The following is a 22,484-nucleotide window of genomic DNA, read 5'->3' on the forward strand; positions in this document are numbered from 1 at the left end:
AATTTGTCCCAATACTTTTGTCAAGTTGTAGTCCTAAGTGTCCCAATACTTTTATCCAGTGTAAGTGTCCCAATACTTTTGGCCAGTGGTAGTCCAAAATGTCCCAATACTTTTTTCCAGTCGTAGTCCTAAGTGTCCCAATACTTTTGTCCCGTGGTAGTCCGAAGTTTCCCAATACTTTTGTCAAGTTTTAGTCCTAAGTGTCCCAATATTTTTGTCAAGTTTTAATACTAAAAGTCCCAATTTTTTTGTCTAGTTGCAGTCCTAAGTATCCCAAAACTTTTGTTCAGTTGTAGTCCTAAGTGTCCCAATACTTTTGTCCAGTTGTAGTCCTAAGTGTCCCAATACTTTTGGCCAGTGGTAGTCCAAAGAGTTCCAATACTTTTGTCAAGTTTTAGTCCCAAGTGGCCCAATACTTTTGTCAAGTTTTAGTCCTAAGTGTCCCAATACTTGTGTCCAGTTTTAGTCCTAAGTGTCCAAATACTTTTGTCAAGTTGTAGTCCTAAGTGTCCCAATACTTTTGTCCAGTGTAAGTGTCCCAATACTTTTGTCAAGTGGAAGTCCTAAGTATCCCAATACTTGTGTCTACGTTTAGTCCGAAGTGTCCCAATACTTTTGTTCAGTGGTAGTCATAAGTGTCCCAATACTTTTGTCAAGTTGTAGTCCTAAGTGTCCCAATACTTTTATCCAGTGTAAGTGTCCCAATACTTTTGGCCAGTGGTAGTCCAAAATGTCCCAATACTTTTTTCCAGTCGTAGTCCTAAGTGTCCCAATACTTTTGTCCCGTGGTAGTCCGAAGTTTCCCAATACTTTTGTCAAGTTTTAGTCCTAAGTGTCCCAATATTTTTGTCAAGTTTTAATACTAAAAGTCCCAATTTTTTTGTCTAGTTGCAGTCCTAAGTATCCCAAAACTTTTGTTCAGTTGTAGTCCTAAGTGTCCCAATACTTTTATCCAGTGTAAGTGTCCCAATACTTTTGTCCAGTTGTAGTCCTAAGTGTCCCAATACTTTTATCCAGTGTAAGTGTCCCAATACTTTTGGCCAGTGGTAGTCCAAAATGTCCCAATACTTTTTTCCAGTCGTAGTCCTAAGTGTCCCAATACTTTTGTCCCGTGGTAGTCCGAAGTTTCCCAATACTTTTGTCAAGTTTTAGTCCTAAGTGTCCCAATATTTTTGTCAAGTTTTAATACTAAAAGTCCCAATTTTTTTGTCTAGTTGCAGTCCTAAGTATCCCAAAACTTTTGTTCAGTTGTAGTCCTAAGTGTCCCAATACTTTTGTCCAGTTGTAGTCCTAAGTGTCCCAATACTTTTGGCCAGTGTAAGCGTCCCAATACTTTTGTCCAGTGGTAGTCCAAAGAGTTCCAATACTTTTGTCAAGTTTTAGTCCCAAGTGGCCCAATACTTTTGTCAAGTTTTAGTCCTAAGTGTCCCAATACTTGTGTCCAGTTTTAGTCATAAGTGTCCAAAACTTTTGTCCAGTTTTAGTCCTAAGTGTCCAAATACTTTTGTCAAGTTGTAGTCCTAAGTGTCCCAATACTTTTGTCCAGTGTAAGTGTCCCAATACTTTTGTCAAGTGGAAGTCCTAAGTATCCCAATACTTGTGTCTACGTTTAGTCCGAAGTGTCCCAATACTTTTGTTCAGTGGTAGTCATAAGTGTCCCAATACTTTTGTCAAGTTGTAGTCCTAAGTGTCCCAATACTTTTATCCAGTGTAAGTGTCCCAATACTTTTGGCCAGTGGTAGTCCAAAATGTCCCAATACTTTTTTCCAGTCGTAGTCCTAAGTGTCCCAATACTTTTGTCCCGTGGTAGTCCGAAGTTTCCCAATACTTTTGTCAAGTTTTAGTCCTAAGTGTCCCAATATTTTTGTCAAGTTTTAATACTAAAAGTCCCAATTTTTTTGTCTAGTTGCAGTCCTAAGTATCCCAAAACTTTTGTTCAGTTGTAGTCCTAAGTGTCCCAATACTTTTGTCCAGTTGTAGTCCTAAGTGTCCCAATACTTTTGGCCAGTGTAAGCGTCCCAATACTTTTGTCCAGTGGTAGTCCAAAGAGTTCCAATACTTTTGTCAAGTTTTAGTCCCAAGTGGCCCAATACTTTTGTCAAGTTTTAGTCCTAAGTGTCCCAATACTTGTGTCCAGTTTTAGTCATAAGTGTCCAAAACTTTTGTCCAGTTTTAGTCCTAAGTGTCCAAATACTTTTGTCAAGTTGTAGTCCTAAGTGTCCCAATACTTTTGTCCAGTTGTAGTCCTAAGTGTCCCAATACTTTTGGCCAGTGTAAGCGTCCCAATACTTTTGTCCAGTGGTAGTCCAAAGAGTTCCAATACTTTTGTCAGGTTTTAGTCCCAAGTGGCCCAATACTTTTGTCAAGTTTTAGTCCTAAGTGTCCCAATACTTGTGTCCAGTTTTAGTCATAAGTGTCCAATACTTTTGTCAAGTTGTAGTCCTAAGTGTCCCAATACTTTTATCCAGTGTAAGTGTCCCAATACTTTTGGCCAGTGGTAGTCCAAAATGTCCCAATACTTTTTTCCAGTCGTAGTCCTAAGTGTCCCAATACTTTTGTCCCGTGGTAGTCCGAAGTTTCCCAATACTTTTGTCAAGTTTTAGTCCTAAGTGTCCCAATATTTTTGTCAAGTTTTAATACTAAAAGTCCCAATTTTTTTGTCTAGTTGCAGTCCTAAGTATCCCAAAACTTTTGTTCAGTTGTAGTCCTAAGTGTCCCAATACTTTTATCCAGTGTAAGTGTCCCAATACTTTTGGCCAGTGGTAGTCCAAAATGTCCCAATACTTTTTTCCAGTCGTAGTCCTAAGTGTCCCAATACTTTTGTCCCGTGGTAGTCCGAAGTTTCCCAATACTTTTGTCAAGTTTTAGTCCTAAGTGTCCCAATATTTTTGTTAAATTTTAATACTAAAAGTCCCAATTTTTTTGTCTAGTTGCAGTCCTAAGTATCCCAAAACTTTTGTTCAGTTGTAGTCCTAAGTGTCCCAATACTTTTGTCCAGTTGTAGTCCTAAGTGTCCCAATACTTTTGGCCAGTGTAAGCGTCCCAATACTTTTGTCCAGTGGTAGTCCAAAGAGTTCCAATACTTTTGTCAAGTTTTAGTCCCAAGTGGCCCAATACTTTTGTCAAGTTTTAGTCCTAAGTGTCCCAATACTTGTGTCCAGTTTTAGTCATAAGTGTCCAAAACTTTTGTCCAGTTTTAGTCCTAAGTGTCCCAATACTTTTGTCAAGTTGTAGTCCTAAGTGTCCCAATACTTTTGTCCAGTGTAAGTGTCCCAATACTTTTGTCAAGTGGAAGTCCTAAGTATCCCAATACTTGTGTCTACGTTTAGTCCGAAGTGTCCCAATACTTTTGTTCAGTGGTAGTCATAAGTGTCCCAATACTTTTGTCAAGTTGTAGTCCTAAGTGTCCCAATACTTTTATCCAGTGTAAGTGTCCCAATACTTTTGGCCAGTGGTAGTCCAAAATGTCCCAATACTTTTTTCCAGTCGTAGTCCTAAGTGTCCCAATACTTTTGTCCCGTGGTAGTCCGAAGTTTCCCAATACTTTTGTCAAGTTTTAGTCCTAAGTGTCCCAATATTTTTGTCAAGTTTTAATACTAAAAGTCCCAATTTTTTTGTCTAGTTGCAGTCCTAAGTATCCCAAAACGTTTGTTCAGTTGTAGTCCTAAGTGTCCCAATACTTTTGTCCAGTTGTAGTCCTAAGTGTCCCAATACTTTTGGCCAGTGTAAGCGTCCCAATACTTTTGTCCAGTGGTAGTCCAAAGAGTTCCAATACTATTGTCAAGTTTTAGTCCCAAGTGGCCCAATACTTTTGTCAAGTTTTAGTCCTAAGTGTCCCAATACTTGTGTCCAGTTTTAGTCACAAGTGTCCAAAACTTTTGTCCAGTTTTAGTCCTAAGTGTCCAAATACTTTTGTCAAGTTGTAGTCCTAAGTGTCCCAATACTTTTGTCCAGTGTAAGTGTCCCAATACTTTTGTCAAGTGGAAGTCCTAAGTATCCCAATACTTGTGTCTACGTTTAGTCCGAAGTGTCCCAATACTTTTGTTCAGTGGTAGTCATAAGTGTCCCAATACTTTTATCCAGTGTAAGTGTCCCAATACTTTTGGCCAGTGGTAGTCCAAAATGTCCCAATACTTTTTTCCAGTCGTAGTCCTAAGTGTCCCAATACTTTTGTCCCGTGGTAGTCCGAAGTGTCCCAATACTTTTGTTCAGTGGTAGTCATAAGTGTCCCAATACTTTTGTCAAGTTGTAGTCCTAAGTGTCCCAATACTTTTGTCCAGTGTAAGTGTCCCAATACTTTTGTCAAGTGGAAGTCCTAAGTATCCCAATACTTGTGTCTACGTTTAGTCCAAAGTGTCCCAATACTTTTGTTCAGTGGTAGTCATAAGTGTCCCAATACTTTTGTCAAGTTGTAGTCCTAAGTGTCCCAATACTTTAATCCAGTGTAAGTGTCCCAATACTTTTGGCCAGTGGTAGTCCAAAATGTCCCAATACTTTTTTCCAGTCGTAGTCCTAAGTGTCCCAATACTTTTGTCCCGTGGTAGTCCGAAGTTTCCCAATACTTTTGTCAAGTTTTAGTCCTAAGTGTCCCAATATTTTTGTCAAGTTTTAATACCAAAAGTCCCAATTTTTTTGTCTAGTTGCAGTCCTAAGTATCCCAAAACTTTTGTTCAGTTGTAGTCCTAAGTGTCCCAATACTTTTGTCCAGTTGTAGTCCTAAGTGTCCCAATACTTTTGGCCAGTGTAAGCGTCCCAATACTTTTGTCCAGTGGTAGTCCAAAGAGTTCCAATACTTTTGTCAAGTTTTAGTCCCGAGTGGCCCAATACTTTTGTCAAGTTTTAGTCCTAAGTGTCCCAATACTTGTGTCCAGTTTTAGTCATAAGGGTTCAATCTCTCTCCTGTGTTAGTTTGAAGCCGAAACAACAAACGCGCTCAGAGGAGATAATGTTTGATGAAAGGTGACCGGTTTTTACAAAAATTATGTTTTGAAGGGGGAAAAGCAAACTTCCTGTAGAATTTTGCTGGGGGTTGTCAATTTATGAAATGTAGGTCTAAGTGAGACCTACATAGAAGTTATTGTCTCTCCGACCTTCCCATTGCGAGTTACAGGCAGTTTTGTCATTTGTTTTCTTCCGAGGAGCAGTTTTTTCTGCGTTTTATTCAAAAATTGCAGTAGAGCGCAATTTTTAAATTTGGGGTTAGGTTTTTTTTATTAGATCGCAATTTTTGCCAGTCCTGATGTGTGCGTTCAGTTTGGTGAGTTTTGAAGCATGTTAAGGGGGTCAAATTACAGCTCAAAGAGGCAAAAGTGACTGTTTTTAGTACATTTTTGTCTTGAAGGGGGAATAGCCAACTTCCTGTTGATTTTTGAGTTCCAATACTTTTGTCAAGTTTTAGTCCCAAGTGGCCCAATACTTTTGTCAAGTTTTAGTCCTAAGTGTCCCAATACTTGTGTCCAGTTTTAGTCATAAGTGTCCAAAACTTTTGTCCAGTTTTAGTCCTAAGTGTCCAAATACTTTTGTCAAGTTGTAGTCCTAAGTGTCCCAATACTTTTGTCCAGTGTAAGTGTCCCAATACTTTTGTCAAGTGGAAGTCCTAAGTATCCCAATACTTGTGTCTACGTTTAGTCCGAAGTGTCCCAATACTTTTGTTCAGTGGTAGTCATAAGTGTCCCAATACTTTTATCCAGTGTAAGTGTCCCAATACTTTTGGCCAGTGGTAGTCCAAAATGTCCCAATACTTTTTTCCAGTCGTAGTCCTAAGTGTCCCAATACTTTTGTCCCGTGGTAGTCCGAAGTGTCCCAATACTTTTGTTCAGTGGTAGTCATAAGTGTCCCAATACTTTTGTCAAGTTGTAGTCCTAAGTGTCCCAATACTTTTGTCCAGTGTAAGTGTCCCAATACTTTTGTCAAGTGGAAGTCCTAAGTATCCCAATACTTGTGTCTACGTTTAGTCCAAAGTGTCCCAATACTTTTGTTCAGTGGTAGTCATAAGTGTCCCAATACTTTTGTCAAGTTGTAGTCCTAAGTGTCCCAATACTTTAATCCAGTGTAAGTGTCCCAATACTTTTGGCCACTGGTAGTCCAAAATGTCCCAATACTTTTTTCCAGTCGTAGTCCTAAGTGTCCCAATACTTTTGTCCCGTGGTAGTCCGAAGTTTCCCAATACTTTTGTCAAGTTTTAGTCCTAAGTGTCCCAATATTTTTGTCAAGTTTTAATACCAAAAGTCCCAATTTTTTTGTCTAGTTGCAGTCCTAAGTATCCCAAAACTTTTGTTCAGTTGTAGTCCTAAGTGTCCCAATACTTTTGTCCAGTTGTAGTCCTAAGTGTCCCAATACTTTTGGCCAGTGTAAGCGTCCCAATACTTTTGTCCAGTGGTAGTCCAAAGAGTTCCAATACTTTTGTCAAGTTTTAGTCCCAAGTGGCCCAATACTTTTGTCAAGTTTTAGTCCTAAGTGTCCCAATACTTGTGTCCAGTTTTAGTCATAAGGGTTCAATCTCTCTCCTGTGTTAGTTTGAAGCCGAAACAACAAACGCGCTCAGAGGAGATAATGTTTGATGAAAGGTGACCGGTTTTTACAAAAATGATGTTTTGAAGGGGGAAAAGCAAACTTCCTGTAGAATTTTGCTGGGGGTTGTCAATTTATGAAATGTAGGTCTAAGTGAGACCTACATAGAAGTTTTTGTTTCATGTCTCTCCGACCTTCCCAGTGGGAGTTACAGGCAGTTTTGTCATTTTTTTCTTCCGAGGAGCAGTTTTTTCTGCGTTTTATTCAAAAATTGCAGTAGAATGCAATTTTTAAATTTGGGGTTAGGTTTTTTTATTAGATTGCAATTTTTGCCAGTCCTGATGTGTCAGTCATCGGCGGTCACTCGAACGAGTATGACGATCCTCCTGGTAGGGGTGTATCCCTTTATGGAGGATGCCTGTGCGTGACTTTGTTTAACGTGGGGAGACTGGTGCACAGACAGTCACCACACGATCCTTGACAATATCGGGTCAGGGTCCAGTGGCATGGAGTCCAAGACGACTGGGGACCCTTTTCTGCTGCAGCCTTCTTCCGCCATCCAGCCGTTGTGGTAGTTCTTAAATCTACCGTCTTCCGCCTGCTCCGCAGTCAGGTACTAGGCCTTTGTCAAGGGCCACCTGGGGTAACAGTAGTAATGTGTGCGTTCAGTTTGGTGAGTTTTGAAGCATGTTAAGGGGGTCAAATTACAGCTCAAAGAGGCAAAAGTGACTGTTTTTAGTACATTTTTGTCTTGAAGGGGAATAGCCAACTTCCTGTTGATTTTTGCCCGACAATGTACGATTGTGAAATGTAGGTCTAAGTCAGACCTACATAGAGGTATTTTTTTCATGTCTCTCCGACCTTCCTAGTGAGAGTTACAGGCAGTCTAGTTTTTTTTTTCCTAGGGGGCGCTAGAGCGCAATTTTGAGTTTTGGGGTTCGGTTTTTTTATTAAAAGGCAATTTTCGCAGGTCCTGATGTGTGGGTCAAATATGGTGAGTTTTGAAGCATGTTAAGTGGGTCAAATTACAGCTCAAAGAGGCGGCCGGTATAATAATAATAAAACCTTAGAAATTCAATAGGTCCTTATGGCCCATTGCATAAGGACTCCCTTGTCCTTATGCAATGGGCCATGCGGGCCCTAATTAGTCCAAAAGAGGAATTATTCCAATATAAAAAAATAACAGCAAGCATTTTTGCACAATCTAAAGAGAGTTGGGGGGGGGTCCCCCACATCTGCGGTCCCCTCCAAGGTTTCTCATTGTCATCCCATTGGGTTGAGTTTTTCCTTGCCCTGATGTGGGATCTGAGCCGAGGATGTCATTGTGGCTTGTGCAGCCCTTTGAGACACTTGGGATTTAAGGCTATATAAGTAAACATTGATTGATTGATTGATAGAAAATAAATGGATGGATTGATGGTAAATGTTGATGTGATTGATTCGGTTTTCATACAGTTTTTGTCGGCTTGTTGGAACAACTTACAAAAACCGATGTATCACTTTAAATAAATTGGCATGTTTCTTACCACACCCCTCTGGCAGCTTTAGACTGGAACAATGGATGTTGGTCTGAACCTAAAGTGCACAACAATTTCATTTTAAGCCCCTCAATCAAAATGGAAGTTCTCACTGAGTACTGTGCAGCTGAAATACACAAAAGGACATTTAACCGAGTGATCATGCTTTTTGACCAAAAGGCATGTGATAACAGGATGAATACTTTGTTTATTTACACAAAACCTTAGCAACCGATTATATTTGAACTTGAAAAAAAACACACTCACCACCAGGATCTGGAGCATCTGGCTGGAGGGCAGGGAAGTCATTTTCAAATACAAAAGTGCTTTCATAGTCTGGATTCACCTATTAAGACACAAACACAGCACATGTGCACTTCAGAACAGGATGAAAAGCACCAATGAGTCGCGTACAACCAAATCTTGTTTGTTTAAACATTAACCAAAATTGCTAGTGTACAGTCGTGGACAAAAGTGTACATACACTTGTAAAGAACATCATGTCATGGCTGTCTTGACTTTACAATCATTTCAATTTTCAATTTGCATCACCCAACCATGCAAATTTTGCATTTCCTTTGGAAATCGAGGTCCCTGAGTCTGGAGGAAGACAGGAGAGGCACAGGATCCACGTTGCCTGAAGTCTAGTGTAAAGTTTCCACCATCAGTGATGGTTTGGGGTGCCATGTCATCTGCTGGTGTCGGTCCACTCTGTTTCCTGAGATCCAGGGTCAACGCAGCCGTCTACCAGCAAGTTTTAGAGCACTTCATGCTTCCTGCTGCTGACCTGCTCTATGGAGATGGAGATTTCAAGTTCCAACAGGACTTGGCGCCTGCACACAGCGCAAAATCTACCCGTGCCTGGTTTACGGACCATGGTATTTCTGTTCTAAATTGGCCCGCCAACTCCCCTGACCTTAGCCCCATAGAAAATCTGTGGGGTATTGTGAAAAGGAAGATGCAGAATGCCAGACCCAAAAACGCAGAAGAGTTGAAGGCCACTATCAGAGCAACCTGGGCTCTCATAACACCTGAGCAGTGCCAGAAACTCATCGACTCCATGCCACGCCGCATTAACGCAGTAATTGAGGCAAAAGGAGCTCCAACCAAGTATTGAGTATTGTACATGCTCATATTTTTCATTTTCATACTTTTCAGTTGGCCAACATTTCTAAAAATCCCTTTTTTGTATTAGCCTTACACAATATTCAAATTTTGTGACACACGGAATTTTGGATTTTCATTTGTTGCCACTTCAAATCATCAAAATTAAATGAAATAAACATTTGAATGCATCAGTCTGTGTGCAATGAATAAATATAATGTACAAGTTACACCTTTTGAATGCAATTACTGAAATAAATCAAGTTTTTCAAAATATTCTAATTTACTGGCTTTTACCTGTGTGTATATATATATATATATATAAGAAATACTTGACGTTCAGTGAATTCTAGATATATATATATATATATTTATTTTATTATATATATAATTTATTATATATTTTATATAATTCACCAAGTCAAGTATTTCATATATATATATATATATATATATATATATATATATATATATATATATAAAATAAATACTTCAATTTCAGTGTGCATTTATTTACACATATACACACACATAACACTCATCTACTCATTGTTGAGTTAAGGGTTGAATTGTCCATCCTTGTTCTATTCTCTGTCACTATCTTTCTAACCATGCTGAACACCCTCTCTGATGCATTGCTGTGTGGCACGCACAAAAGTGCTTTCATCAAATGCACTAGATGGCAGTATTGTCCTGTTTAAGAGTGTCACAACATTGCTGTTTACGGCAGACAAACTGCTTTACGGTATACAAAAACGTGACTGCTGTTGTTGTGTGTTGTTGCCACGCTGGGAGGACGTTAATGAAACTGCCTAACAATAAACCCACATAAGAAACCAAGAACTCGCCCTCCATCATTCTACAGTTATAACGTGATTGGGCAGGTACGCTTTTTTATATTGTGGAGGACCTGAGTCCGTCTGAATTTCGGGAGATTTTCGGGAGAAAATTTGTCCCGGGAGGTTTTCGGGAGAGGCGCTGAATTTCGGGAGTCTCCCGGAAAATCCGGGAGGGTTGGCAAGTATGACTAGAGCACATACTTGTTGGTCACAAAAAACATTCATGAAGTTTGCTTCTTTTATGAATTTATTATGGGTCTACTGAAAATGTGAGGGTCAAAAGTATACATACAGCAATGTTAATATTTGCTTACATGTCCCTTGGCAAGTTTACCTGCAATAAGGCACTTTTGATTCTGCTTGAATTTTTGACCACTCCTCTTGACAAAATTGGTGCAGTTCAGCTAAATGTGTTGCTTTTCTGACAGGGACTTGTTTCTTCAGCATTGTCCACACGTTTAAGTCAGGACTTTGGGAAGGCCATTCTAAAACCTTCATTCTAACCTGATTTAGCCATTCCTTTACCACTTTTGAGGTGTGTTTGGGGTCATTGTCCTGTTGGAACACCCAACTGCACCCAAGACCCAACCTCCGGGCTGATGATTTTAGCTTGTCCTGAAGAATTTGGGGCTAATCCTCCTTTTTCATTGTCCCATTTACTCTCTGTAAAGCAGCAGTTCCATTGGCAGCAAAACAGGCCCAGAGGATAATACTACCACCACCATGCTCGACGGTAGGTATAGGTCAGGGGTCGGCAACCCGCGGCTCCGGAGCCGCATGCGGCTCTTTGATCACTCTGATGCGGCTCAGCAGCTTACCTGCTGAACCCCCCAATTTTCCCGTGAGACTTCCGGATTTCAGTGCCTCTCGCAGAAAACTCCCGGGATTAATATTTACCGATTTTCACCCTTACAGCTGTAATAAGGGCGTGCCATGATGGTACAACATTTGGCGCCCTCTACAATCTGTTTTAACAGCGTGCCAGCTCAACACTTGTTTATACTATATGCATCTTCTGCTTGCACACGTACGTGACAGCAAGGCATACTTGGTCAACAGCCACACAGGTTACACTGACGGTCGCCATATAAAACAACTTTAACACTCTTACTAATAATGCGCCACACTTTGAACCAAAACCAAACAAGAATGACAAACACATTTCGGGAGAACATCTGCACCTTAACACAACATAAACACAACAGAACAAATACCCAGAATCCCACGCAGCCCTGACTCTTCCGGGCTACATTATACACCCCTGCTACCACCAAACCCCGCCCCCACCCCAAGCCTGCTCCCTCACACAGGGCCAATTTAGAACAGAAATACCATGGTCCGTAAACCAGGCACGGGTAGATTTTGCGCTGTGTGCAGGCGCCAAGTCCTGTTGGAACTTGAAATCTCCATCTCCATAGAGCAGGTCAGCAGCAGGAAGCATGAAGTGCTCTAAAACTTGCTGGTAGACGGCTGCGTTGACCCTGGATCTCAGGAAACAGAGTGGACCGACACCAGCAGATGACATGGCACCCCAAACCATCAGCCAACCATGCAAATTTTGCATTTCCTTTGGAAATCGAGGTCCCAGAGTCTGGAGGAAGACAGGAGAGGCACAGGATCCACGTTGCCTGAAGTCTAGTGTAAAGTTTCCACCATCAGTGATGGTTTGGGGTGCCATGTCATCTGCTGGTGTCTGTCCACTTTAGCCTTAAGTAATATTCTAATTTTGTGACACACGGAATTTTGGATTTTCATTTGTTGCCACTTCAAATCATCAAAATTAAATGAAATAAACATTTGAATGCATCAGTCTGTGTGCAATGAATAAATATAATGTACAAGTTACACCTTTTGAATGCAATTACTGAAATAAATCAAGTTTTTCAAAATATTCTAATTTACTGGCTTTTACCTGTATGTACACTTTTGACCACCACTGTATACGACACATGCATTATGCACACACACGTTGATTACTACCTTCCCATTAGCACGTGTGTTTCCAGGACAGAGTGGATTGCGGGGATCATATCTGGGTACGTGTTCTTCAGGAGGTTTTTCCAGCTGACCAGCCCAGGGTCTCCTCATGCGGTGGGCTGAGACCAGAACCCAGCAGTCCTTCAGAGGGTTGTAACGCAGGTGCTGGTGCTCTGAGTGTGGGTTTGGACAAAAGAATGATTATTTAAACACACTTTAACAAGCTGAGACACATTCTCACAAAGATGGTAGTTCTCAGTATGATTAACACCAAAGCACACACACACTTAAAAAGCAGTCAATTCTCAAACAAAGAACTTGATTAACCACTCTTGAGTTGTTAATCAAGTGGTCAAAAAGGCACATGGTGTTCTCTCACAATACACTCATTACCTTGGTCTTTTACTAGCACACTAAAACTTTTAAATATACTGTATGTAACGGATGTCTGCTCGTATGGCTGTGAGATAGTATGTTGCGTATCACTCCCCGATGCTTTAAGAGCTGTGCTGGACAATGAGTAGACAGCTCAACTCGACACATTATTCACATTGAGTGCATTACAATAAATTAGAACCATTTTTAAAAGTTAAACATATACAGGTAAAAGCCAGTAAATTAGAATATTTTGAAAAACTTGATTTATTTCAGTAATTGCATTCAAAAGGTGTAACTTGTACATTATATTTATTCATTGCACACAGACTGATGCATTCAAATGTTTATTTCATTTAATTTTGATGATTTGAAGTGGCAACAAATAAAAATCCAAAATTCCGTGTGTCACAAAATTAGAATATTACTTAAGGCTAATACAAAAAAGGGATTTTTAGAAATGTTGGCCAACTGAAAAGTATGAAAATGAAAAATATGAGCATGTACAATACTCAATACTTGGTTGGAGCTCCTTTTGCCTCAATTACTGCGTTAATGCGGCGTGGCATGGAGTCGATGAGTTTCTGGCACTGCTCAGGTGTTATGAGAGCCCAGGTTGCTCTGATAGTGGCCTTCAACTCTTCTGCGTTTTTGGGTCTGGCATTCTGCATCTTCCTTTTCACAATACCCCACAGATTTTCTATGGGGCTAAGATCAGGGGAGTTGGCGGGCCAATTTAGAACAGAAATACCATGGTCCGTAAACCAGGCACGGGTAGATTTTGCGCTGTGTGCAGGCGCCAAGTCCTGTTGGAACTTGAAATCTCCATCTCCATAGAGCAGGTCAGCAGCAGGAAGCATGAAGTGCTCTAAAACTTGCTGGTAGACGGCTGCGTTGACCCTGGATCTCAGGAAACAGAGTGAACCGACACCAGCAGATGACATGGCACCCCAAACCATCACTGATGGTGGAAACTTTACACTAGACTTCAGGCAACGTGGATCCTGTGCCTCTCCTGTCTTCCTCCAGACTCTGGGACCTCGATTTCCAAAGGAAATGCAAAATTTGCATGGTTGGGTGATGGTTTGGGGTGCCATGTCATCTGCTGGTGTCGGTCCACTCTGTTTCCTGAGATCCAGGGTCAACGCAGCCGTCTACCAGCAAGTTTTAGAGCACTTCATGCTTCCTGCTGCTGACCTGCTCTATGGAGATGGAGATTTCAAGTTCCAACAGGACTTGGCGCCTGCACACAGCGCAAAATCTACCCGTGCCTGGTTTACGGACCATGGTATTTCTGTTCTAAATTGGCCCGCCAACTCCCCTGACCTTAGCCCCATAGAAAATCTGTGGGGTATTGTGAAAAGGAAGATGCAGAATGCCAGACCCAAAAACGCAGAAGAGTTGAAGGCCACTATCAGAGCAACCTGGGCTCTCATAACACCTGAGCAGTGCCAGAAACTCATCGACTCCATGCCACGCCGCATTAACGCAGTAATTGAGGCAAAAGGAGCTCCAACCAAGTATTGAGTATTGTACATGCTCATATTTTTCATTTTCATACTTTTCAGTTGGCCAACATTTCTAAAAATCCCTTTTTTGTATTAGCCTTAAGTAATATTCTAATTTTGTGACACACGGAATTTTGGATTTTCATTTGTTGCCACTTCAAATCATCAAAATTAAATGAAATAAACATTTGAATGCATCAGTCTGTGTGCAATGAATAAATATAATGTACAAGTTACACCTTTTGAATGCAATTACTGAAATAAATCAAGTTTTTCAAAATATTCTAATTTACTGGCTTTTACCTGTATGTACACTTTTGACCACCACTGTATACGACACATGCATTATGCACACACACGTTGATTACTACCTTCCCATTAGCACGTGTGTTTCCAGGACAGAGTGGATTGCGGGGATCATATCTGGGTACGTGTTCTTCAGGAGGTTTTTCCAGCTGACCAGCCCAGGGTCTCCTCATGCGGTGGGCTGAGACCAGAACCCAGCAGTCCTTCAGAGGGTTGTAACGCAGGTGCTGGTGCTCTGAGTGTGGGTTTGGACAAAAGAATGATTATTTAAACACACTTTAACAAGCTGAGACACATTCTCACAAAGATGGTAGTTCTCAGTATGATTAACACCAAAGCACACACACACTTAAAAAGCAGTCAATTCTCAAACAAAGAACTTGATTAACCACTCTTGAGTTGTTAATCAAGTGGTCAAAAAGGCACATGGTGTTCTCTCACAATACACTCATTACCTTGGTCTTTTACTAGCACACTAAAACTTTTAAATATACTGTATGTAACGGATGTCTGCTCGTATGGCTGTGAGATAGTATGTTGCGTATCACTCCCCGATGCTTTAAGAGCTGTGCTGGACAATGAGTAGACAGCTCAACTCGACACATTATTCACATTGAGTGCATTACAATAAATTAGAACCATTTTTAAAAGTTAAACATATACAGGTAAAAGCCAGTAAATTAGAATATTTTGAAAAACTTGATTTATTTCAGTAATTGCATTCAAAAGGTGTAACTTGTACATTATATTTATTCATTGCACACAGACTGATGCATTCAAATGTTTATTTCATTTAATTTTGATGATTTGAAGTGGCAACAAATAAAAATCCAAAATTCCGTGTGTCACAAAATTAGAATATTACTTAAGGCTAATACAAAAAAGGGATTTTTAGAAATGTTGGCCAACTGAAAAGTATGAAAATGAAAAATATGAGCATGTACAATACTCAATACTTGGTTGGAGCTCCTTTTGCCTCAATTACTGCGTTAATGCGGCGTGGCATGGAGTCGATGAGTTTCTGGCACTGCTCAGGTGTTATGAGAGCCCAGGTTGCTCTGATAGTGGCCTTCAACTCTTCTGCGTTTTTGGGTCTGGCATTCTGCATCTTCCTTTTCACAATACCCCACAGATTTTCTATGGGGCTAAGATCAGGGGAGTTGGCGGGCCAATTTAGAACAGAAATACCATGGTCCGTAAACCAGGCACGGGTAGATTTTGCGCTGTGTGCAGGCGCCAAGTCCTGTTGGAACTTGAAATCTCCATCTCCATAGAGCAGGTCAGCAGCAGGAAGCATGAAGTGCTCTAAAACTTGCTGGTAGACGGCTGCGTTGACCCTGGATCTCAGGAAACAGAGTGAACCGACACCAGCAGATGACATGGCACCCCAAACCATCACTGATGGTGGAAACTTTACACTAGACTTCAGGCAACGTGGATCCTGTGCCTCTCCTGTCTTCCTCCAGACTCTGGGACCTCGATTTCCAAAGGAAATGCAAAATTTGCATGGTTGGGTGATGGTTTGGGGTGCCATGTCATCTGCTGGTGTCGGTCCACTCTGTTTCCTGAGATCCAGGGTCAACGCAGCCGTCTACCAGCAAGTTTTAGAGCACTTCATGCTTCCTGCTGCTGACCTGCTCTATGGAGATGGAGATTTCAAGTTCCAACAGGACTTGGCGCCTGCACACAGCGCAAAATCTACCCGTGCCTGGTTTACGGACCATGGTATTTCTGTTCTAAATTGGCCCGCCAACTCCCCTGACCTTAGCCCCATACAAAATCTGTGGGGTATTGTGAAAAGGAAGATGCAGAATGCCAGACCCAAAAACGCAGAAGAGTTGAAGGCCACTATCAGAGCAACCTGGGCTCTCATAACACCTGAGCAGTGCCAGAAACTCATCGACTCCATGCCACGCCGCATTAACGCAGTAATTGAGGCAAAAGGAGCTCCAACCAAGTATTGAGTATTGTACATGCTCATATTTTTCATTTTCATACTTTTCAGTTGGCCAACATTTCTAAAAATCCCTTTTTTGTATTAGCCTTAAGTAATATTCTAATTTTGTGACACACGGAATTTTGGATTTTCATTTGTTGCCACTTCAAATCATCAAAATTAAATGAAATAAACATTTGAATGCATCAGTCTGTGTGCAATGAATAAATATAATGTACAAGTTACACCTTTTGAATGCAATTACTGAAATAAATCAAGTTTTTCAAAATATTCTAATTTACTGGCTTTTACCTGTATGTACACTTTTGACCACCACTGTATACGACACATGCATTATGCACACACACGTTGATTACTACCTTCCCATTAGCACGTGTGTTTCCAGGACAGAGTGGATTGCGGGGATCATATCTGGGTACGTGTTCTTCAGGAGGTTTTTCCAGCTGACCAGCCCAGGGTCTCCTCATGCGGTGGGCTGAGACCAGAACCCAGCAGTCCTTCAGAGGGTTGTAACGCAGGTGCTGGTGCTCTGAGTGTGGGTTTGGACAAAAGAATGATTATTTAAACACACTTTAACAAGCTGAGACACATTCTCACAAAGATGGTAGTTCTCAGTATGATTAACACCAAAGCACACACACACTTAAAAAGCAGTCAATTCTCAAACAAAGAACTTGATTAACCACTCTTGAGTTGTTAATCAAGTGGTCAAAAAGGCACATGGTGTTCTCTCACAATACACTCATTACCTTGGTCTTTTACTAGCACACTAAAACTTTTAAATATACTGTATGTAACGGATGTCTGCTCGTATGGCTGTGAGATAGTATGTTGCGTATCACTCCCCGATGCTTTAAGAGCTGTGCTGGACAATGAGTAGACAGCTCAACTCGACACATTATTCACATTGAGTGCATTACAATAAATTAGAACCATTTTTAAAAGTTAAACATATACAGGTAAAAGCCAGTAAATTAGAATATTTTGAAAAACTTGATTTATTTCAGTAATTGCATTCAAAAGGTGTAACTTGTACATTATATTTATTCATTGCACACAGACTGATGCATTCAAATGTTTATTTCATTTAATTTTGATGATTTGAAGTGGCAACAAATAAAAATCCAAAATTCCGTGTGTCACAAAATTAGAATATTACTTAAGGCTAATACAAAAAAGGGATTTTTAGAAATGTTGGCCAACTGAAAAGTATGAAAATGAAAAATATGAGCATGTACAATACTCAATACTTGGTTGGAGCTCCTTTTGCCTCAATTACTGCGTTAATGCGGCGTGGCATGGAGTCGATGAGTTTCTGGCACTGCTCAGGTGTTATGAGAGCCCAGGTTGCTCTGATAGTGGCCTTCAACTCTTCTGCGTTTTTGGGTCTGGCATTCTGCATCTTCCTTTTCACAATACCCCACAGATTTTCTATGGGGCTAAGATCAGGGGAGTTGGCGGGCCAATTTAGAACAGAAATACCATGGTCCGTAAACCAGGCACGGGTAGATTTTGCGCTGTGTGCAGGCGCCAAGTCCTGTTGGAACTTGAAATCTCCATCTCCATAGAGCAGGTCAGCAGCAGGAAGCATGAAGTGCTCTAAAACTTGCTGGTAGACGGCTGCGTTGACCCTGGATCTCAGGAAACAGAGTGAACCGACACCAGCAGATGACATGGCACCCCAAACCATCACTGATGGTGGAAACTTTACACTAGACTTCAGGCAACGTGGATCCTGTGCCTCTCCTGTCTTCCTCCAGACTCTGGGACCTCGATTTCCAAAGGAAATGCAAAATTTGCATGGTTGGGTGATGGTTTGGGGTGCCATGTCATCTGCTGGTGTCGGTCCACTCTGTTTCCTGAGATCCAGGGTCAACGCAGCCGTCTACCAGCAAGTTTTAGAGCACTTCATGCTTCCTGCTGCTGACCTGCTCTATGGAGATGGAGATTTCAAGTTCCAACAGGACTTGGCGCCTGCACACAGCGCAAAATCTACCCGTGCCTGGTTTACGGACCATGGTATTTCTGTTCTAAATTGGCCCGCCAACTCCCCTGACCTTAGCCCCATACAAAATCTGTGGGGTATTGTGAAAAGGAAGATGCAGAATGCCAGACCCAAAAACGCAGAAGAGTTGAAGGCCACTATCAGAGCAACCTGGGCTCTCATAACACCTGAGCAGTGCCAGAAACTCATCGACTCCATGCCACGCCGCATTAACGCAGTAATTGAGGCAAAAGGAGCTCCAACCAAGTATTGAGTATTGTACATGCTCATATTTTTCATTTTCATACTTTTCAGTTGGCCAACATTTCTAAAAATCCCTTTTTTGTATTAGCCTTAAGTAATATTCTAATTTTGTGACACACGGAATTTTGGATTTTCATTTGTTGCCACTTCAAATCATCAAAATTAAATGAAATAAACATTTGAATGCATCAGTCTGTGTGCAATGAATAAATATAATGTACAAGTTACACCTTTTGAATGCAATTACTGAAATAAATCAAGTTTTTCAAAATATTCTAATTTACTGGCTTTTACCTGTACATTCTACAAATTCTCAAAACACAAGGGACATATTTCAATAGTGCACTTGTTACTTTCCTCAAACAATGAATGGTTATTGTTTACAGGCCATAAGAAAAAATGGAATATTGCATAAATTCTGAAAAATTGTCATACAAGTTTAGTATTGTAAACTACTGACTCGCTTTCCAATGAACTAAATGAACTGCTAAAAACTCCACAAGCCTTTAATTGTCTGGTTTGATTGACTGAAATTAAATATGTTTTACACAATATTTCATTTTGAGTGACAAAACAACAATGTTGTTTCCCTGCTCACCCGCCATGCAACTATTTGCCAATTCAGTAAAACTTGTAGCAAAATTAACAGGAAGGAACATGTCATGACTAACATGTTCCGTCATCTCAGAGAATAACCAAATAATTTGGTGTACAACAACATTAGATTTTAACATATAAACAACGCACAAAGCTGTGCCATGATCCAATTAATAATACATAGTGTCACGTGGGGGGGTCGCAGCTCGCTGCGCGGTTGTTCTTCCAATGCAAAGAGACGGCTCCGGACAACAGCGTGAAGGTAGGCTAGGATTTATTAATATAAATCACGCACTACCGCGAACATAAACAATACAACAACAACTACAACAAAAAAAAGAGGCAAGCGTGCCTAAAACGCAAGTGAGGGAGGCTGTGGCTTGACATGGTGAAGCTGAGTCACCCCACCAGTGCAGTTCCCAGCCCTAGCCCCCCCCCCCCTCAAGGAGCGGATACCAGACGCGCTCCCTGCGGTCTGGAACTCTCTTTAAGGGTGGGTGGGGGGAGGGATGGAGGGGGGCAGAATCCTCCCCATTAAATTGTCCAGAAAATCTATTCACCACCCCCACTTTAGACTGGGTCTGAAAAAATCTAAATTTAGAAAAAAAATTCTCAAAAGGATTATTTTTTGAAACGAAGTCCTTGGTGGGCGGCTGACAGAGGGCGTAAATAGAATCTAAAAAAAAAAAATCTTGGTTTCTGACGTCATCACCAGTGGGCGGGATGACGTCATCAGCACAGGTCTCCTGCGGCGGCAAGGAAAAATGAGCTGCTTGGGGAATCTTGTTGTCCGTGGGAGGGTTTTGGGGGAACGACGCGTCATGCTGGCGAGAAAAAGCCTTTCTGGTTGGCTTCCAGCTTTGCCAGCGCGTCTCCATCACCTCCTCGTGGCCGGTCTGCGGAAGAACGTCTGCTGCCTGCGTTCTGTCACGTGGGGGAGTCGCAGCTCGCTGCGCGGGTGTTCTTCCAATGCAAAGAGACGGCTCCGGACAACAGCGTGAAGGTAGGCTAGGATTTATTAATATAAATCACGCACTACCGCGAACATAAACAATACAACAACAACTACAACAAAAAAAAGAGGCAAGCGTGCCTAAAACGCAAGTGAGGCTAATCTTAAACAGAAGCTATGGCATGGACATGGAAACTTACTTGGACAGAGCAAGACATAAACCGGTGTGACATCAAAACAACGCAGGCAGAACGAGTGATGAACAAAGGTGGGCTTAAATAACAGTGACATGATTGGTGACAGGTGTGTGTGAGTCCGAACGTGAAACAGGTGCGTGACGTGACAGGTGAAAACTAATGGTTGCTATGGTGACAAAACAAAACAAAAGTGCACAAAAAGTCCAAAATTTAAACCGAACATTACTGAAACAAAACATGATCACACAGACATGACACTTAGTTGATAATCTTGGTGGAAAACATTGATAGCTCTAAGGAGAGAACACACAGAAGATAATACAAATAATAACAGAAGAAATGAACAAATTAAAAAGATGGTTTGACAAAAACAGACTATCTTTGAATCTCAGTAAAACTAAAATAATACTATTTGGTAACAGTAGAAGAGAAAGTCAAACACAAATACAAAGAGATGGAATAGAAATTGAAAGAGTAAATGAAACCAAATGTCTAGGTATAATGATTGATGATAATTTGAACTGGAAATCTCATGTAAAAAATATACAACATAAAGTAGCAAGAAACACGTCAATAATGAATAAAGCAAAACATGTTCGAGACCAAAAATCACTTCATATTCTCTACTGCTCACTAGTGTTACATATCTGAGTTATTGTGCAGAAATATGGGGGAATAACTACAAAAGTACACTTCATTTATTAACGGTGTTACAAAAAAGATCAGTTATAATAATACATAAAGTTGGATATAGAGAACATACAAACACTTTATTTATTGAATTTACAAACAGCTAAAATTATACACAAAGCAAACTATAACCTGCTAGCCAAGAATATACAACAATTCTCCTCAACAAAATAGGAGAAATATAATCTTAGAGAAACATTTAATTTAAAACATTTGTACGCACGTACAACACTTAAAACCTTCATTTTTTCAGTATGTGGAATTAAATGATGGAATGGATTAAGCAAAGAAATCAAACAATGTACTAAAATGATCCACTTCAAGAAACTCTTCACACTTAAAGTGTTTACAAAGTACAAAGAAGAAGAACCATGATAAACATTCTCAATTTATTTCATCCATCCATTCATTTTCTAGATCATCTTACTCATCTCACCATATGAAATATAACTTACTTCACCAATTATTATTTATTTATTTATTTTTATTGTTATTACTGTCAGGCTTGTCCCTGACAGTTTGGTTAAGTTTTAGTTTTTCCTCTGTGTCTTATTTCCTGTCAGCACTCTTATTTTGGTTCAGTTTCCTGTTTGTCTCTCTGAGTGCTGTGGCTGATTGGCACCTGGCCACACCTGGTGTCAACCAGCCAGCTGCTATTTATACCTGCCCTGCCCTCCAGTCACTGCTGGATTATTGTCATTTCTACCTGTCATGTCGTGTCGATATCGTTACAGCTACTCCCTGTCGTGCTACTACTTGTCCTTGCACCTGTCGTCGTAGCGGTAAGCTGTTCCTGTTAGCTATTTGTTTTCTCCTAGCTCTTTTGTTTCGTGTTTTTCTTGTTAGCCATTAGCTGTTTCCAGTTTTTTTTCTGTTTGCTGGTTCCTGTTTTCAGTTTTGGCTATTCATAGTTACTGGTTTTGTCTTTTCTTTATTTTTACTTTTGGACATTAAACCATGTTTTCTTTTACCAAGCCTGCCTTCCCTGCATCTTGGGGTTCGTCACCAACAACAAACTCTGACAGAACAATCCAGCCTCCTAACACGAAACCCGCAGAGATTTCTATGGCAGAGAGACTTAACATTGCTTTATCATTGATGGCCGAATCAAAAAAAAGCTTTGCCTCTTTTTGTGATCCCTCCCACCCATCCCTGTCCTGTGTTGGCTTCTCGGGGGACGTCTGGGATCCGTCCCTTGAGGGGGGGGGGCTATGGGTGGCTGTGCAGCTGGGGAGGCACAGCTACTTCTCACCCCAGTGGGTCTGCAACAGACGCCACCATCATCTCCGGTGGGCCGGCAGACGCCACCATCATCTCCGGTGGGTCTGCAACCTACGGCGCCATCATCTCCGGTGGGTTTGCAACCTACGGCGCCATTATCTCCGGTTGGCCGGCAACAGACGGCGCCACCATCCTCCTCTCCGGTTGGCCAACAGCAGACGGCGCCACCATCCTCCTCTCCGGTGGGCCAGCAGCAGACGGCGCCACCATCCTCCTCTCCGGTGGGCCAGCAGCAGACGGCGCCACCATCCTCCCTCTCCGGTGGGCCAGCAGCAGACGGCGTCACCATCCTCCCTCTCCTGTTTGTCTCTCTGAGTGCTGTGGCTGATTGGCACCTGGCCACACCTGTTGTCAATCAGCCAGCTGCTATTTATACCTGCCCTGCCCTCCAGTCACTGCTGGATTTTTGTCATTTCTACCTGTCCT

At 41.2% G+C, this 22,484-nt stretch overlaps 1 protein-coding gene across 5 annotated transcripts in view; it reads right to left on the reverse strand.

The window, feature by feature from the left end:
* galt (galactose-1-phosphate uridylyltransferase) overlaps positions 1 to 22,484 on the reverse strand; it is a 104,869-nt gene that overhangs the window by 77,050 nt on the left and 5,335 nt on the right. For 4 of the 5 annotated variants that reach the window (XR_012051024.1, XR_012051023.1, XR_012051025.1 and 1 more), the window contains exons 1-3: positions 11,951 to 12,117; positions 8,295 to 8,373; positions 8,037 to 8,085 (exon numbers count right to left, since the gene is read on the reverse strand). Coding sequence is in view for 2 of the 5 variants with exons in the window: in XM_072915371.1 (XP_072771472.1) it covers positions 8,037 to 8,085; positions 8,295 to 8,373; positions 11,951 to 12,058 (236 nt within the window). In the remaining 3 variants the exon portion in view is untranslated. Of the gene's footprint in view, positions 1 to 8,036; positions 8,086 to 8,294; positions 8,374 to 11,950; positions 12,118 to 16,452; positions 16,623 to 22,484 lie in introns of those variants that run through there. The other variant, XM_061980913.2, reaches the window with a different exon arrangement.

The sequence above is a fragment of the Nerophis lumbriciformis genome, linkage group LG20, assembly GCF_033978685.3.
Source record: "Nerophis lumbriciformis linkage group LG20, RoL_Nlum_v2.1, whole genome shotgun sequence".
NCBI lineage: Eukaryota > Metazoa > Chordata > Actinopteri > Syngnathiformes > Syngnathidae > Nerophis > Nerophis lumbriciformis.